Source organism: Mus pahari, unplaced genomic scaffold (assembly GCF_900095145.1).
Source record: "Mus pahari unplaced genomic scaffold, PAHARI_EIJ_v1.1 scaffold_5136_1, whole genome shotgun sequence".
NCBI lineage: Eukaryota > Metazoa > Chordata > Mammalia > Rodentia > Muridae > Mus > Mus pahari.
The window spans coordinates 73,317-91,825 of NW_018392945.1; the positions used below are offsets into that span (position 1 = coordinate 73,317).

The following is an 18,509-nucleotide window of genomic DNA, read 5'->3' on the forward strand; positions in this document are numbered from 1 at the left end:
GTCTTCAGAAATGATCTTTAAATAGTAACCTACCTTCTCTCTCTCTCTCTCTCTCTCTCTCTCTCTCTCTCTATATATATATATATATATATATATATATAGATAGATAGATAGATAGATAGATAGATAGATAGATAGATAGATGATAGATAGATAGATAGATAGATAGATATAGATAGATATTGATATAGATATTTCTTTATTTACATTTCAAATGCTATCCTGAAAGTAACCTGCCTTCTTGACAGCAGTGTGGGTTGTTTGAAATATCCCATGGGACACCATTGGTCAACAAATCAATTAGATATAACCCAATCCCAGTTCAGGAGGTTTCATTTGGTAGCAAGAGATGACCAGGTGTGGAATCAATGTCCATAATATTTTTCAGTTATTTCATTTAGATTTCCTTCATACATGTATATATTGGTGGAAGACTATCTTGTAATAGGTTTCCATACTACCTCTAAATGGCCCTTAGTTTAGGCTGTCCTTTCCATCTTTTTCTGCATGGCCTCTGTTATTTCCATCTTCCCACACCCTCTTCACTTGAACCTCCTGATCTAGTATCCCTCATTTGAACCTCCTGATCTAGGATCCCTTACTTAATCAATCTTATAACATCTATTATGCTTCCTATACTGAAGGAGATCTGATCATCACCCTGGCCAATGTACCTAATTTCTTACTCTATACCCAACCTCTGTGATTCTATGGATCGTATATTGGTTATGATTGATGTAATACTGAATTCCCCTTTATAAGCTAATGTATAATATATTTGTCTTTCTGGTTCTTGGATACCTCACTAATCATAATTTCTTTTCAGTTCCGTGTACTCAGCTGAGAATTTCTTGATTTCATTATTTTAATGGCTGAGTAATATTCTACTGTTTAAAGGTAACACATTGTTCTGTTGTGAGCCATCTAGATAGTTTCCAATTTCTAACCATTATGAATAGAGCAGCAATGAACATAAGTGAGAAGATGTTCCTGTGATAGAAGGAAATGGCATTAGGATACATGCCCAAGAGTGATAGAGCTGAAATTTGAGGTAGATTGATTCCCACATTCCCAATTCTCACTGATTTCCCATTTTCTTCTGAGAATTCTGTTTATATTTATACCCCAGCTTCTTGTTTTTTTTTTTTTAATGTCTCATGGGAGTATTTGCTTTTCTTTTTTATTAGATATTTTCTTTATTTACATTTCAAATGCTATCCCGAAAGTTCCCTATACCCTCCCCCTGCCCCTGCTCCCCTACCCACCCACTCCCACTTTTTGGCCCTGGCATTCCCTGGTACTGGATACCCCAGTTTCTTAATTGAGTTACTTGATTTCTTTTTGGTTGGTTGTTTGATAATGAGTTTTTCTGAGTTATTTATACATTTTGTATGTTAGCCATCTATCAGATGTGTAAAAATCTTTTCACACCTATTGTCTTCTACGTTCTTCAATTGATGATGTCTTTTGCTATGCATAACCTTTCTCCATTTCATTAGGTCCCATTTAGTAATTGTTGATCTTAGTGCCCATGCTAATAATGTTTGCTTCAGAATGTCTTTCCTGTGACAATAAGCTCACAGATATTCTCCATTTTCTCTTCTACTATATTCACTCTATTTTTATACTGATTTTTTTTTTTTTATCTTTTGGATTGAGAGTTGTTGAGGGTGATACTTTTGGATCTCTGCTTTCTTCTTCATGTAGCATTCCAGCATCATTTCTTGAAGATGTTGTCTTTTTTTCTCTTCATATTTCTGGCTTCTATATTATAAAATGAAATGTCTATAGGTGTATGAAACTTTGTTGGCATCTTTAATTCAACACCTGTTTGACATGCTGTTACCATGCTGGTTTTAATACAATAACTGTGCACTGCAACTTGATATCAGAAATAGGAAAATTTCAGTTCTTTTATTATTTGTGACTGTTTCAAATATATTGGATTTTTGTCAATTTATATTAAATTGAAGACTGTCTTTTCACTACCTATGAAGAACTGTCTGGTAATTTTGATGAAGAATATATTGAGTTTGTAGATTGTTTTTGTAGAGTGGCCAATTTTATTATTTTAATCCTTCTGAACCTTGTGCACAGGATATCTTTGCATCTGATATCTTCTTCAATTTACTTCTTCAGTGTCACTTGCTTGTTTACTTATAGCAAGAATATTTTATATTATTTGAGGCTATTGTGAAAGGTTTTCTTCACCTCTTTTCTTTCTCAACCTATTTGTCATATATATATATATATATATATATATATATATATATATATATATATATATATATATATATATATATATGCCACTGGTTTTTGTGAGTTAAAATTGTAACCAGCTACATTGCTGAAAATCTCACGTTAGAATTTTTAATGTCACTTATGTTTACTATGATATCACCTGAAAATAAAGATATTTTGACTTCTTCCTTTCCATTTTATATTCCCATGATCTCCTTCAACTTTCTTATTGCAGTTGTTAAGACTTCAAGTACTATATTCAATAACTAGAACTTCAAGTACAATATTGAATAGATAGGGAGACAGTGAATAACCTTTATCTGTTCCTGATTTTAGTGGAATTGCTTTTACTTCCACTCCATTTAAGTCAATATTGACTCTGGACTTGATGTAAACTGTCTTTACTATGTTGAAAAATATTTCCTGTATTCCTAACCACACCAGATCTTTTATCAATAAGAGGTGTTAGAATCTTTAAAGAGTCTTTTCCATAGCTCATGGGATGATCATGTTTTTGTGTTTTAGATTACTTATATAAAATTATAAAATTTTGATTATACTTATTGATTTACAAGTTTGAACCACCCTTGGATCTCTGGAATGAAACCTACATGGTCAGTGTAGATGATATTTTTTATGAATACTCTGATTCAGTTTGCAAAACTTGTATTGAGAATTTTGCCATCTCTCTGCAAAGGAAAATTGTTCTGTAATTTTCTTTGTTTGGTCTTTACATGGCTTAGAAATCAGGGTAACTATGTCTTAATAAAATTAATTGGAATATGTTCTTTCTATTTCTATTTTGTGGAATAATTTGAAACATTTCAACATTAACTTATAATTGAAATCTCTTATCTCAGATACTTATTGGCTATACCATATTCCTTCTTAGCTGCATTTTCTAAGAACAACTTTATCCATTATTTTACCCAGAGATGTTTATTCTTGATGTTAAGGTATATTTCTAGAATGTAGCAGAGATATGGATTCTCTTTTCTAAACTAATATGTTAGTCTATGTTTTTTAATTGGGCAATTAAGGCCACTGATGCTGATAGCTATCAGTGACCAATGTTTCTTTATTACTTATATTGTGTTTTTGTTGTTGTGACGGTAGTGGTGGTCATGGCATGTATATGTGTATTTCTCCCCTCTTTTGAGTTTACTGGTCAAGGACTATTTATTCCTTTTGTTTGTCGAGATATAATTAACCACTTTAGGTTGAAATGTTCCTGTTACTACCTTCTACAAATTTGGAAGTACAGATAAATACAGTATATATTTGGTTTTATGATGTCTTATTCTGTATTCCCCATTTACTGTATTTGAACTTTTTTGCAGAGTATAGTATTGTATTTTAAGATCTGTGTCATGGTAAAGTTTGTAGAATATCTGTAAAGGACCTTCCGGGTTTAGAGTCTCCATTGAGTTGTGAGATCTGCATTCATGTTAGGTGATGTTTTCTTCTTGCATCTTTTAATGATCCATGGTCTGTATGTTTAGAGCTTTGAGTATTATGTACCAAGAGGGATTTCCTTCTTCATCCAATCTACTTTGTGTTAGAAATGATTCCTGTATCTTGATAGGTACTTCCTTCTGTAGTTTTAGGAAGTTTTCATTTTATAACTTTATCGATAATATACACTGTATCATTGATGCAAGTTTCTTGTCCTTTCTAAACTCCATCTAATCTCAGATTTGGTCTTTTCACAGTACATGGATTTTATGAATGTTATGGGCAGGGAATTATTGCTTTGTTGTAGTTGATGTTGTTAGATTTAAAACTCCTTTAACTTAGGTATCCATTTTTTTCCTTTATGCCTTAAACACCTGAGGTTTTCACGTCCATCTATTATATTTTGTTGGTGAGGCTTGTCTCCAAGATTCACGTTGCTAAATTTTTCATTTCTAGAATTGCATCTCTTTGAGTTTTTTTCATTGATTCTATTATTATTTTCAGGTCTTGAATTTGTTTTAGTCATTTTCTTCACCTGTTCATTTTTATATCCATCAATTTATTTAAAGGATTTATTCATTTCTTCTTTCAGGACCTCTTTTATATTTATTAAGGCTATTTTAGGTTTTGATTTTTTTCTTCAACTTCCTCTGTATTGCACCACTAAGGATGTCCTGTGGAAGGGTTGCTGAGATCTATTGAAAACAGGTTGTCCTGGCTTACACTGTGCTGGTTTATACTAGCGTCTAGGTATCTGGAATTGGTAAAATTTTAATTCTATGTGCTTATAGTCAGTCTTCTCGTTATTGGGTTTATGCTTTTTCCCATAGTTTCAGTTGTTCTTCCTGGGTCTAAATAGAGTGTGGTAGTTGTGTGTTTCATTGTGTGAAATTATTTTGTGATCCTGATTGATGTGGCCACAAAGCCTTCCATCAACTATGTTTTTGATGTTGAAAATTAGGTATTTAGCACTGAAAATTAGGAAGGGGGAGTGACTAGGGTCTTAAGGATGAAGGTGTCCATGGAGGGAGGAATGAAGGGTCCACCAGAAACTATTTAGAGTCCAGGGAGTAGAGGCAGAGAGTGAGGAAGGATCAAAACATCTAATGAGATACATAACTGTGAATAAGACTGAGAGATATAATATTTCACAGAGGAAGAGTGAATATGTGCAGTCAGCCTACCTGTTTCACTGACCTAATTCCTTTCCTGGCAGGCTTTGTTGGAATGCTCCCATAAACATCCTGATGGAACTGCGGACTGGGATATCAGGTTGAATGGGACAGGGTGGCTGTAGGAAAAGTAACCTCTGGAGAAGGAGGAAGAGAAGAAGGGAATGTCGCAGCTGGTGATCTGCAACAGCAATAGGGATAAAACTTGGGGACTAGATTTGGAGGAGAGGAGAGAGAGATATGAAGATCTGCAGTTAAGCCACCTGCTTCCTTGTCCTCCTTTTTTCTTGATGTTCACAATCCTTAGTTCATGATAGTCTAAATATTTCTCATACAACCATTTGTGACTAAGTGGTACTATATCACACTGTGTAAATTATGAGGTCTGTACATGAAATTATAAAACAAATCATAGAAATAACACTTCTTATAATATAGCTCTGCAACTTTGGACAAGCAGAGTATAAAGAAAGGACTCAGTAGTCAAAAGCACTTGCTATCCTTCCAGAGACTGAGTTTGTTTCTCAGCCCACAAATAATGGGATTAATAATCAAATGAAACTCTAGTCTCTGGAGATGGAATCCAACACTGTTTTTGGGTCTTTGTGGACAGTTTCATACTCATGGCATGTGTACATGAAGACACACATGTATGCAAATATATAAAATGGAATTTAAAAATTATTTTTATTATAGGTGACTAATAGCAAATAAGTATTTTATGTGTTCATCATTCACTGTCACCGGGGTAATGCAAATTAAAATTACTATCATCCAGAAGTATAGCACATTTTGATCTCGATTTCGGAAAAGAAGAGTCCTTTTTCACTGCATATTGGAGAACAACCCAGTACAGTCAATTTGGAAATAAATATGAACTTTCATCAAAGCATTAAAAGCATAAGTTCTACATGACTCAGTCACAACATTCTTGTGCATGTACTAAAAGATACCTTACCAATGAGATATGTGCACATCAATGCTTATTGCTCCCTTTGAATGAGAGTTAATAAATGGAACTAGCATAGATGTCCATAAATAGGAGTGAATAAAGAAAATATAGAAATATGCAGCACATGGATTTATACCATTGCAAAGAAAAAATAAATTCATGGAATTTTCAGAAACTGTAATATATAATGAGGTTAAAAATCACACAAAAATAAAATTTGCCCTCATATACAGGCCTAACCTTATATATATAGCCAGATACACACACACACACACACACACACACACACACACACACACACACACTCATACATACATACCCACACATATAATACATATTTTTCTAAGAGGCTTTGTTTTTTAAAAAAAATAATCATAAGACCCTGTACCTTTTATTTTTCAGAAATTTACTTACATTCAATTATAATATTTTATTGGTTCTTTGATAATTTTATTCATTTTATTTTGCCCCTATTGAACCCTATCTACCAACACCTTTCAGATAAATACTTATCTTCAAATTTCTGTCAGTAAACACACACACACACACACACACACACTCATTAAATTTTCCAATTATTAACTAACATTAACTGTGTTTTTATGTACAAATATTGACTAAAAATCTCTTACTAGGAGACATTTGGTCTTCAGCTTAAACTTTACACTGTTCCTGGATCTGGATGAATTTCATCTAAAATTATTCCTTATTCCAGCTCTATCCAGTCCCTGTGGAATGCACTTCTTGCTTTTCCCACTGACTATGCAGACATCTGAGTTATTTTCCTTATAGATGACTTTACCAGGTGAAAGGGTGTAAATGAAGAGCCTTCCAAGTGGTTTCACCAGGTCTTTTCATACTCAGGTCAGGCTACCTATGGTTCTGAGTTGTTTTACACAAAGAGGATGACTGTAAATCAAACAAGTAGAGCTACTGTCAGGTCTGTAATTGTAAGGTAGAGTTCAGATGCAGGAGTGCTCCCCATGTTCCCTTACCCCATATATATATATATATATATATATATATATATATATATATATATATATATATATATATTGAAGGCTAATAATATGCCTTCGGTTTGAGAAAAACTCTATGTCAGATGGACTCACCACAAGTAGCAGCTGGGGCAACAAACCCTCACATTTCTTCTTCATTAGGTAGATTATACTCTGATTAGTATCTGTGTGGGAGTCAAGCTATTTACTTGCTGAAAGAAGTAAGTTGAAGCATGTTCAAATTAGAGACTGATGATGGCAAGGTGAAATATGTCTGCCTCTGATCCGCTGTCACCAAAGCTAAGGGGGGACACCAGGTGGTCAGGGAAGCACACTTGATGTGTAAAATTGGAGCCAGTTTTTGTTTGTTTGTTTGTTTTATTTTGTTTTGTTTTGCTTTGCTTTGCTTTCTTTTTCCCATATCACATTATACCAATGCTCTGACAGGCAATACATAGTCACTTTCTTCCCTGGAGTTACAACAGGACACCTGGAGACTGGATCATCACAATGACACCCACTAAGACTGAAAGCACTCCTGAAATATTAGTAGAGAAAAGGGAAAATAAATCATCTTTTTTTAAATTTTCAGATATAAACATCAAAATTTTCCCATGAATTAGTGTTTCCATATATTGAATGTAAAGTATGTATTTGTGTACCATCATCTGCTTTTCTGCTTTGCCCAATAACCTTAGCTGAAATCCAGGTGAGTATTCCAGTGATCAGAGGTAAGGGTGGCATTTTCCTATTTTATTTCCCTTTGGGTGTGCTGAGCATGCCAAAGAACAAGGAAGGGCATTCTAAGAGGCAGGGACACCAGATAAAAAGAAATATTTGTGCAAATAGTGCTGGATTCCTATTGTTTTAAGTACTAAGACTGTCATAACAGGCCACTTTGCCCTTCTCTGCTTATATTCTGGCTCTCTCTCCAGGCCAATTAATGTAGTGTTTGTAGTTGACAGACATTTGTGCATGCGTCTTTACATATTTGATTGAGCTGTGAGTACAATATAATTCAGGTTTTTGCAAATAACAAAGCTTAGGCCTCTGGCAGTCTTTGTTAATGTTGATAACAATTAGAGAAGAATTATACAGACTGCAAAAGAAAACACATCTTGAGCCAAGTCCAACCTTTAGAAGTAAGCATTTCACAACAAAACTCTATTAATATATATCAATAAAATGTATAGACCTAACTATTTTGTCAGATTCAGAAATATCAAAAATATTAATATAATGACCTAGGAAACATTTCAAAAGCAGTAAACTTAAGTCTCCAAATGAATATATCTTCTTTTTGGTTACACATCCTGTTCAAAATGAAATTAATGCAATTCTCTCAGAAGGTATTCAAAAAATGTCATACGGTTACTTAGGATTATAAAAGAAAATATGGATAGATATCTAAAATCATTTAAAAAGTTAAATGAAAATTTCATAAGAACTCATACATCTTTAAAAGGAACCAATGAGATGAAGAACAAGAAACTATTTGAAAAATTTAATGGTTAAAATTTCAAGAATAAACTAGCTTAATGAGATTAACTTCTGCTGCCATAGAGGCAGTACCGTGGCTATTACACCTAGGAAGATCAGAAATTAAAGAAAATGGAAGTTTAGTCAAACCACTCATCCAGCCAAGTGAGTCAGAGCTCTCATTGCAAACAATTGTTCAAGGTTCCCGGGCCCTCTCTAATCTCACAGAGACACAGAGTGTTTGACTCTTCTTAATTAAAGCAGCATATTTATAGGTGGGCTAACTCAATCAATGATGTTTTCATTCACATCTATATCACTGTGGGAGGATGTACTGGCTAGTTTTGTGTCAACTTGACACAGCTGGAGTTATCACAGAGAAAGGAGCTTTAGTTGGGGAAACACCTCCACGAGATTCAGCTGTAAGGCATTTTCTGTATTAGTGATCAAGGGGGGAGGTTACCTTGTTGGTGGGGCCATCTCTGGGCTGGTAGTCTTGGGTTCTATAAGAAAGCAGGCTGAGCAAGTCAATGGAAGCAAGCCAGCAAAGAACATCCCTGCATGGCCTCTGCATCAGCTCCTGCTTGAGTTCCAGGCCTGACTTCCTTGGTGATGAACAGCAGTATGGAAATGTAAGCCGAATAAACCCTTTCCTCTCCAACTTGCATCTTGGTCATGATGTTTGTGCAGGAATAGAAACCCTGACTGAGACAGAGGATCATGTGTAGATTTCATGAGGTGATAAACTCCCAAATCCTCATCCTCTACTCTATTGATTTTGAATGTAAAATCTGTGCCTGCCCTACTGTCACTGAACCTGTCAGGGTTCCCAGGACCTAATTTGGACACTGATTGATTAGATGCTTTAGAGACTAGCCTGGCCACTATAATAACCAATTCAACTAAGCTTTTCCACTACTAATAGACCCTGACTTAACTTGCAGTAGACGGAGGGTGATTGTCCAATAGTAACTATACCCAGCCAATCATCAGACTAAACACAAAGACCCCAATGGAGGAGTTAGGGGAAGGACTGAAGGAGCAGGAGGATTAGCAACCACACAAGAAGAATATCAGCCAACCACAGGCCACAAAGCTCCCAGGGACTAAACCAAACAAAGAGTATACATGGAAGGACACATGACTCTAGCTGCATATGTAACAGAGGAAAACCTTATCTGGTATCAATGAGAGGGGAGCCCCTTCATCCTGTGGAGGCTCCATGCCCCAGCTTAGGAAAACGCTACAGCAGTGAGGGAGGAGGTGTTGAGTGGGTGGGTAGAAGCATGGGGAATGGGGGGAGATGATAGTGGATTTAACTAGAGAGGGGTGTAATGTTTTAAATATAAATAAATAAAATAATAAAATAAAATAAAAATTAAAGAGATATATATGCTTTTGTACAAAACAATCATGTGGATGTGCCTAAGGGTCATACATCACCCCTAACAATCTACATTAGAATCTTCAGTTTAGCACAGCTCCTGTCTCATATGGAATTTCTTGTTATCATATGACTTAACCTCATATGTCCATCTTGGAAAATTGTACATGCCTCACCACATATGGACAGCCTACATCACCAGTCAGAGCTCACCCTCCATCACCATTCTCCTCCTGCAACTCATTCTCTCCTTACCCAGAATCCAAAGTAATAACAGAAACAGGGACTGGACAAGACTCATCATTTTGAGATGAATTAAGGAGAGTGATCATTGAAATAAAGACCACTGATCTTTTATCTCAGTACAGCCAGGCAAGAACATCTCTAGGTAGTAATGTGGTCTGGTTAAGTGTACATAGGGGACTGTTTTGTAGACTCTGTCTAATTAAAAAAAAAAATCCAAATAGGTCTTCTAAATCAGGAGTGAATGTACTAAATCAAAAATGTGTTCACTAATGGGAGACTACCAGTATGCTGAAAGACTGACAAAGTGGTTCATATTAGTTTTTCTTTTAATATAAATTCTTTCTGCATAATCTAATGATGCTGATTCTGGTAGAGACAAAAAAGAGAGAGAATGAGAGAACAGGGGGAAAGAAGGAGACAGAGGGGAGACCAAGATGCCTGGATTATGTAGACAAGAGCCTCTGAAGTCAGGTCATCACATGGGCTGATAAGTTCAGGACTGAGGGCAGGCTATTTTGTCAGGGAGGGACTGACTGAGGGATGATAGGAGGACCTGGAGACTATATGTGCTTTGGAGTGTAAAACATACACCTCAATCTCTTGTCCTTGTGTTTGAAATAGTAATTCATGCCACTAGAAGATACATCTAAAACTCAGGTAGCATTGACAAGAGTAGTCTAGCAAATTCCCAACACTCTTCTTCTGTCCTTGAGAATCAAAGCAGCAGGATCTCTTAGAACTGATTTCTATACCAGACTGTTGTCCTTTGTATATAGGATTTAATCAAAAGAGATGGGGAAAGACATTGCATATTCATCAAAGGAAAAATACACCAAAATAAAGTGTCAATTCTGACATCTATGCCCACAGTGCAAGGGCACTCACATTAATAAAAGAAACTTTACTAAAGCTCAAAATACACAATAAACATCACACAAAAAATAATGGGAGACCTCAACACCCCACTCTTACCAATCAACAACAAGTCATTGAAAGAGAACTTAAACAAAGACACAGTGAAACTAACAGAAATTATGAACCAAATGGATTTAACAGATATCTACAAAACATTTCACCCCAAACAAAAGAATACAGGTTTTTCATGGAACATTCTCCAAAATTGACCATATACTCAGACAAATAAATAAATAAATAAATAAAACAAGCCTAAACAGATACCAGACGATTCACATAAACCTTTGCATTCTATCAGATTCTCATGGACTAAGGCTAGACTTAAAACAAACAAACAAACAAAAACAAAAACAAACAAACAAAAAATCAAAAACAGAAAGCCCAAATGTTCATGGAAACTGAACAACTCTCTATTCAATGATATCTTGGTCAGGGAAGAAATAAAGAAATAAATTAAAGACTTTCTAGAATTCAGTGAAAGTAAACGGACAGCATACCCAAATCTATGGGACACAATTAAGCAGTGTTAATAGGAAAATCCATGCACTACATGCCGTCATAGAGAAATTGTAGAGATCCTATACTAGCATCTTAACGGCACAACTGAAAGCCCTATAACACAAAGAAGCAAACAAATTCTAAAGGAGTAAATGACATGAACTAGTCAAACTCATGGCTAAAATCAACCAATTACAGAAGTGGATGCTCACAGTCATCTATTGGATGGAACACAGGGCCCCTAATGAAGGAGTTAGAGAAAGTACCCAAGTAGCTAAAGGGGTCTGCAACCCTATAGGAGGATCAACACTATGAACTAACCAGTACTCCACAGAACTGTGTCTCTTGCTGCATATGTAGCAGAGAATGGCCTAGTCGTCCATCAATGGGAGAAGAGGCCCTTGGTCTGGTGAAGATCATATGCCCCAATACAGGGGAATGCCATGGCCAGGAAGCAGGAATGGGTGGGTTGGAGCAGGCAGGTGGGGTATAGAGGACTTTGGGGATAGCATTTGAAGTGTAAATGAAGAAAATATCTAATAAAAAAATCAACCAATTAGAAACAAAGAGAACAATCCAAAGAATCAAGAGAATCAAGAGCTGGTTCTTTTAGAAAATCAACAATGTAGATAAACCCTTAGCCAAAATAATTGATGGAACAGAGACAGTTTCCAAATTAATAAAATCAGAAAAGAAAAGGGAGATATAACAACAAAAATGAGGAAATTTTTAAAAAATCAGATCTTACTTCAAAAGTCTATAGTCACCAAAACTTGAGAATCTAGATAAAAGGGATGATTTTCTAGATACCACATACCAAAATTTAAATCAAGTTCATGTAAACTATCTAAATGGCCCTATAATCTCTGAGGAAATGGAAACAGCCATTAAAATGCTTCCATTGAAAGGCATCCCAGAGCCAGATTATTTTAGTAAAGAATTCTACCAGGCCTTTATAGAAGAGCATAGACCAATATTTCTCACTCTATTTCACAAAATAGAAACAGAAGGAATACTATCTAATTCATTCTAGAAGCCTCAGTTACTCTGATACCTAATGCGTACAAAGATCCAACAAAAAAGAGAACTTCAGACCAATTTCACACATTTATATCAATGCAAAATTATCCAATAAATTTCTTGCAAACTGGACACATAAAAATCAGCATTCATCATAATCAAGTAGTGTCATCTAAGGCATGCAGGAATATATGAAAATTCATCAGTCTAATCCACTATATAAACAAAGTAGAAAAAAATCACGTTCATCAACTAGGTGCTGAAAACACTTTGAAAACTACACAAAAAATAATCCTGGATACCCAAAACAACTTAGAACAATAAAAGAAATTCTGGAGGAATCACCATGCCAGATTTCAAGCTGAACTACAGAGCAATAGTGATAAAAACTATATAGTATTGAGACCCAAACAGACAAATTGATCCATGGGATAGAGTCAAAGATACAGAAATATACCTACACACCTACAGACACTTGATCTTTGACAATGAAGCCCAAACCACACAGTGGAAAAGAAAGCATCTTCAACAAATAGGTCTGGTCTAACTGATGGATATCCTGTACAAGAATGCAAATTGATCAATATTTATCACCCTCAAGAAACCTCAAATCCAAGTAGATTGAGGACACTAAATCTGATAAAACTGAAAGTGGGAAATAACCTCAAAGGCATTGGCACAGGGGAAATTTTCCTAATAAAACAACCATGTCTCATGCTCTAAGATCAACAATTGAATAATGGGACCTCTTGAAATTTAAAAGGAATTAAAGAACTTAGACTCCAAAAAAAAAAAAAAAATCTCAATAATCTAATTTAAATGGGGTACAGAGATAAATAGAGAATTTGGAACAGAATAGTCTCAAATAGCCAAGAAGCACTTAAAGATGCGCTCAAAGTCCTTCAACATCAGGGAAATGTAAATCAAGAGGAATCTGAAATTCAACATTATACAAATTAGAATGGCTAAGATCAAAAACTCTAGTGATAGCACATGCTGGTAAGGATAGAGAAAAAGACGAATTGCTGGTGGGATTGAAAACTGGTGCAACCACTCTGGAAATTAATCTGGCAGTATCTCAGATAATTGGAATTAGTTCTACCCAAAAATTTTGCTATACTTTTCCTGGGCATATGCCCAAAAGATGCTATACTATAATACAAGGACATGAGCTCCACTATTTTTATAGAAGCCTCATCTGTAATATTTAAAATTGAAAGCAACTGCTGGGCGTGGTGGCACACGCCTTTAATCCCAGCACTTCGGAGGCAGAGGCAGGCAGATTTCTGAGTTCGAGGCCAGCCTGGTCTACAGAGTGAGTTCCAGGACAGCCAGGGCTACAGAGAGAAATCCTGTCTCGAAAAACCAAAAACAAAAAAACAAAAAACAAAACAAAACAAACAAACAAAAAATTGGAAGCAACTCTCATGTCCCTCAACCAAAGAACAGATACAGAAAATATGGTTCATTTACACAATGGAATACTATTCAGCCATTAAAAATAAAAATATCATGAATTTAGTAGGCAAATGGAACTAGAAATTACCATCCTGAGTGAAGTAATTTAGACCTAAAAAGACATGTCTGGTATGTACTCACTGATAAGTGGATATTAGTGAAAAAATACAGAATTCCCATGATACAGCCCACAGACTATATGAAGTTTAATAAGAAGGAAGGCCAAAGTGAGGATGCTTCAATCCCACTCAGAAGAGGAATCAAAATATTCATAGGAGGCTAAGGTAGTCACCAAAACTGGAGAATCTAGATGATATGGATGATTTTCATGATGTACCTGAGTGGGAGAGGGGAGAGAGAAAGGAAATGGGGGTAGGATCAGATATGGAGGTGGCAGGATAGAACTCAGAAGGCCAGGAGAATGAATGGAAATATGGAGCTGCCTGCAGTGGGTGGAGGGGGATTAGGGTAGGTGTGGAGCCTCTAGAAACTCTCAGAGACTTGGGACGTGAGATGCATTCATGACTCAATGTGAGTGACCAAATACACAACAGTAGATGAACCTGAACAGTCTTCCTCCACTAGATAGACAGGACCCTCAGTGGAAGTATGTGGATATCAAACAACCTTCAAAATATTTGACCCAGAATTATTCCTGTCTAAAAGAAAAACGGGGAGAAAAACAGAACAGATACCAAATTAATGGCCAACCAGTGGAAGCTCAAATTGTTATCCATCCCATAGTCACACAACAAACCTGGAAAGTATTACTGATGTTATGTTAGGCTTTCAGACAGGAACCTACCATGGCTGTTCTCTGAGAGGCTCTAGCAGCAGCTAACTGAGACACATGCAGATACACAAAGCCAACCATTGAACTGAGGTCAGGGCCCCTATGGGTGAATTAAGGGAATGACTGAAGGAAATGAAAAGGATGGCAACCCCATAGGAAGACCAATAGTATCAACTAACCTGGACCCCTAGGAGGCTCCCATAGACTGAGCAACCAACCAAAGAGCATACAAAGGTTGCTCCAAGGACCACTACACATATGTGAAAGATGACTTCCTTGTATTGCCTCAGTGAGAAATGATGTGTCTAATCCTGTAGAGACTTGATGCTGCAAGGAGGTGTGTTGCTATGTGGACACCTTTTCAGAGGAAAAGAGGAGGGGAATAGAGTGGGGAAAACTGGGAGAAGAGACAACATTTGTGATGTAAATAAATAAAATAATAAATTACTAAAAAGTTCCAATCTGATCCAGTGTGATAGTTAGACTGTACAAGCATTTGTTGATCCTGAGAACTTGGTTTTGATCCCTGAATGTGAGAGAATGTAAGAGAGAACCAAATCTGTACATATTTTTCTCTGAAATTAATACAGAAATGAGATAAAATTTAAATAAAATTAAACAATGGCCTGGCCTGGGGCAATTGCAAAATGATTTTGATTATATTGGAGACAGTCCTTATAAGTAACTGCTTTTTATGAATTTAAAAAAAGTCAAAATGACAGAATGTTTTGCTGCCAAGGTATAGAATTAACAAGGTCAAAGAGATGCTGTGGGTGCTTCTATTAAAATCTCAAAATGTCATTAAAAGCTTGGAAGAATCTGAAAAATACTGTCAACAGATGGAGATTCACAAAAGAATGGCTACACATTCTAACCAAAACCTTGACTTCCTTTGAAGGTTTTGGTGATGACTTGTAACTTCATGGGAGGAAACTCATCAGACTGCTGACAGTAATAGTTTGCAAAATCTTCATACTGAACACTTTTGATGTTGAGTGTGATTTGTCACACTCATTCAGTTCCTTACTCACTGTCATTGAACCTTGATGGATCACCATCCTTTGATACATCATAGTACAGGATCTTAGGAGTTTTCCCTGGTTCCAACATGTATTACTAATGTGCTGACTGATCAAACAGTCAATGACAACACTTTCTTCCAGTGATGTAGAGATGATGAGGAATGAATCAGCACAATTGCACCTTAGGCAGCTGAGTTTAAAAACACAACAAATATTTTCTGTAAATCATGCTAGGAAAAATTACCTGTAGATTCAAACAGCACTGTAACAGTAACTGTGGGCTCTGATGTCTTATCACAGCAATAGAAAGGTTAGCCATTTAGTAAATGATAACCAAGGTATGATCCATAGACTCAGTGCAGTAAGAGATAGAGGAAGAAACTGGACTTGAGAACACGGATCTCCCAGAGAGGGAAATATAGAATAGATGTTCTGTGTGACTCTCACATTATCTCTATAGCCAGAGGGTCTCCTGTGCTCTAACAACCAGGTGACTAGGAGCAAAAATGACATCCATATCTGTATGACCATGAACATACCAGACTCTTAAGACAGTACAGATAACCTATCTCTAAAACTCATCTTCTTGGAAGAAATGAAATGTACCCTGGGATGAGTTTCTATGTAATTACACTTCTTTGTTTACCAGGGATTGTATAATACCAGGAAACCTTTTCCCTAAAGTATATTATGTTTAAATTTCTTAGGAATACACTGCCTGAGCTCAGCCTCCCCGTGTCTGATCCAGGTTGAAAAAGTCAAATTAAACTGAATTTCCTTATTCACCTCTTTGCAGAATGCTTACCTGCTGGGACACTGGCAGCATTTCTCTCACATAAAGACAGGAAAAGTGGTTAAATTTTTCCTTGAATTGAAATTATCAGAGATAGGAATCAAGTGAGAGTTTGGACTCAAATCCAGATCCTACTGACGCACAGCCAGTGTTCTTAATCTTTAAACCATCTCTCCAGACTCCTTCCTCAGGATGTTAATCATATAAATAGATAAAAACTTCCTTGAACAACATCTCCAGGTGTATGTTGGGAGTGGTAGGATGTTGAAGAACTTGCTGAATGAATCCTACCTGTTGTCAAACTCTGCTACTAAAGAACAGTATGTTGTTGTTGTTGTTGTTGTCTTTTTTATGAGTCATGAGAATTCCCTTTATTTGATAATAGGCCTAGAAAAATAGCAGAGATTTAGGACATGGGAAAGTGTCTCTGAACTCTGTATAAGAACATCACACTGACATTAAGCCCTAGCAAAGAGAAACACTCTCAGCAGCTGAGCAGCTGGAGGCATCATAAGGAGCAGTTGGGGCAGCCTGTGCTCTCACTTCTGCTTCCCTGGGTAGTTTATGTCATGGCTTGAATCACTGTGAGAGGATACTCAGTACCCTGTCCACAGTAATAAGTTGCAGAATCTTCAGGCTCCATGCTGTTGATCTTCATAGAATACTGTGTCCCAGATCCACTGCCACTGAACCTCGATGGGACACCATCTTCCAAGTTGTTTGCAGTATAGATCAGGAGCTGAGGAGATTTCCCTGGTTTCTGCTGATACCAGTTTAAATCACTGTAAATGTCCTCACTTGCCTCACATGTGATGGTGACAGTTTCTCCCACAGATGCAGACAGGGATGCTGGAGACTGAGTCATTTGAATGTCACATCTGGCATCTACAATTGAAAAGTTGAAAACAAATCCCCACATGATTAATTATCTCACAATAGGATTTTCACTGAGACCAAGCAGCACCCTACTACAGGAAGCTGAATAAATTATAGTGCTGTCTTCATTACCCATAAGCCACAGCAGCAGCAATGCCAGGAGCTGAGTGGGTACACTCATATCTGTGTGTGATCAGTGTGATGCTGACTCCAGCAAAGTGTGTGACCTGATTATAAAGAAATTCTCATATTAGTGGGCTGTGATTTGGGTACATGCAAATCAGCAAAGGGTAGTCACAGCTGCAGGAACAATCAGTTCAGTAGCTCATTACAGACCTGTGGTTCTCTTATGTCTCCAACTGAAACAAAGTACAGGTTTATTTGTAGGGAATGTGCTTTACTTAGAACAACAAACAACAGCAACAGTCTATGATTTGTAACTTATTTTGACTTGTTTCATGTGCCATTTAGAATTTCCTTGTCGTGGCTTCCTCCATAGCATATTTCAGATATGGTACCATTTTAGACACAACATAAATTATTCCATTGTCCTTTCAAAGGTAGGTGTAAATATTATTATGGTCTGCCAGTTTCTTCTGTGATTTATTTTCTCCCTTTTGAGACTGAATTTTAGTATTGTCCCCATACATTTCCTCTTTCTAAATCCTGACAAATACATATGCACACATATATTTTTATGCACTCACACATTCCTAACTATAATTTATTGAGTCTATACAATAGTCACAATATTTAAATTTTTAGGTATATATATATATATATATATATATATATATATATATATGCAATGTGCCTTTGAGATTTCAGATTATTGCACCTGATATCTTTCCCCTCTTAATACAAGTTATTGTATGCAATGAAAATGAGTATTCTCTCAGAAATAATTATTCATGACGTTAAAAGTACAATGAATGCAAATTTGCATATGCTATGAGCACAATATCTTTCTAGATATTCAGAGGACAAATATTTAGTCTGCGTTTAGGATGGAAGGGCACAAGCTGTGTGATGACAGAAGCATATAAGGAAGTGAAGGTAGCAGCCATACGTGGGGAGTTATAGTCATAGTCATGTCCAGACTTAGTGCAAGTTTCTGTCAACAGTTGAATGGTAAAAGTTTTACAAGTTCAGACCAGCATTCTACAGGAGATAGAGCTTTTACAGAGTGAGACTGACACCCACTCAT

At 36.3% G+C, this 18,509-nt stretch overlaps 1 gene segment (V, D, J or C); it reads right to left on the reverse strand.

Annotated features, from left to right (window-relative positions):
- Positions 1–7,060: 7,060 nt before the first annotated feature.
- LOC110315267 lies at positions 7,061–17,483 on the reverse strand. The segment is given in 3 exon segments: positions 7,061–7,140; positions 17,033–17,311; positions 17,435–17,483. Coding segments are annotated over 3 exon segments (408 nt in total).
- Between the last annotated feature and the right edge of the window lie 1,026 nt (positions 17,484–18,509).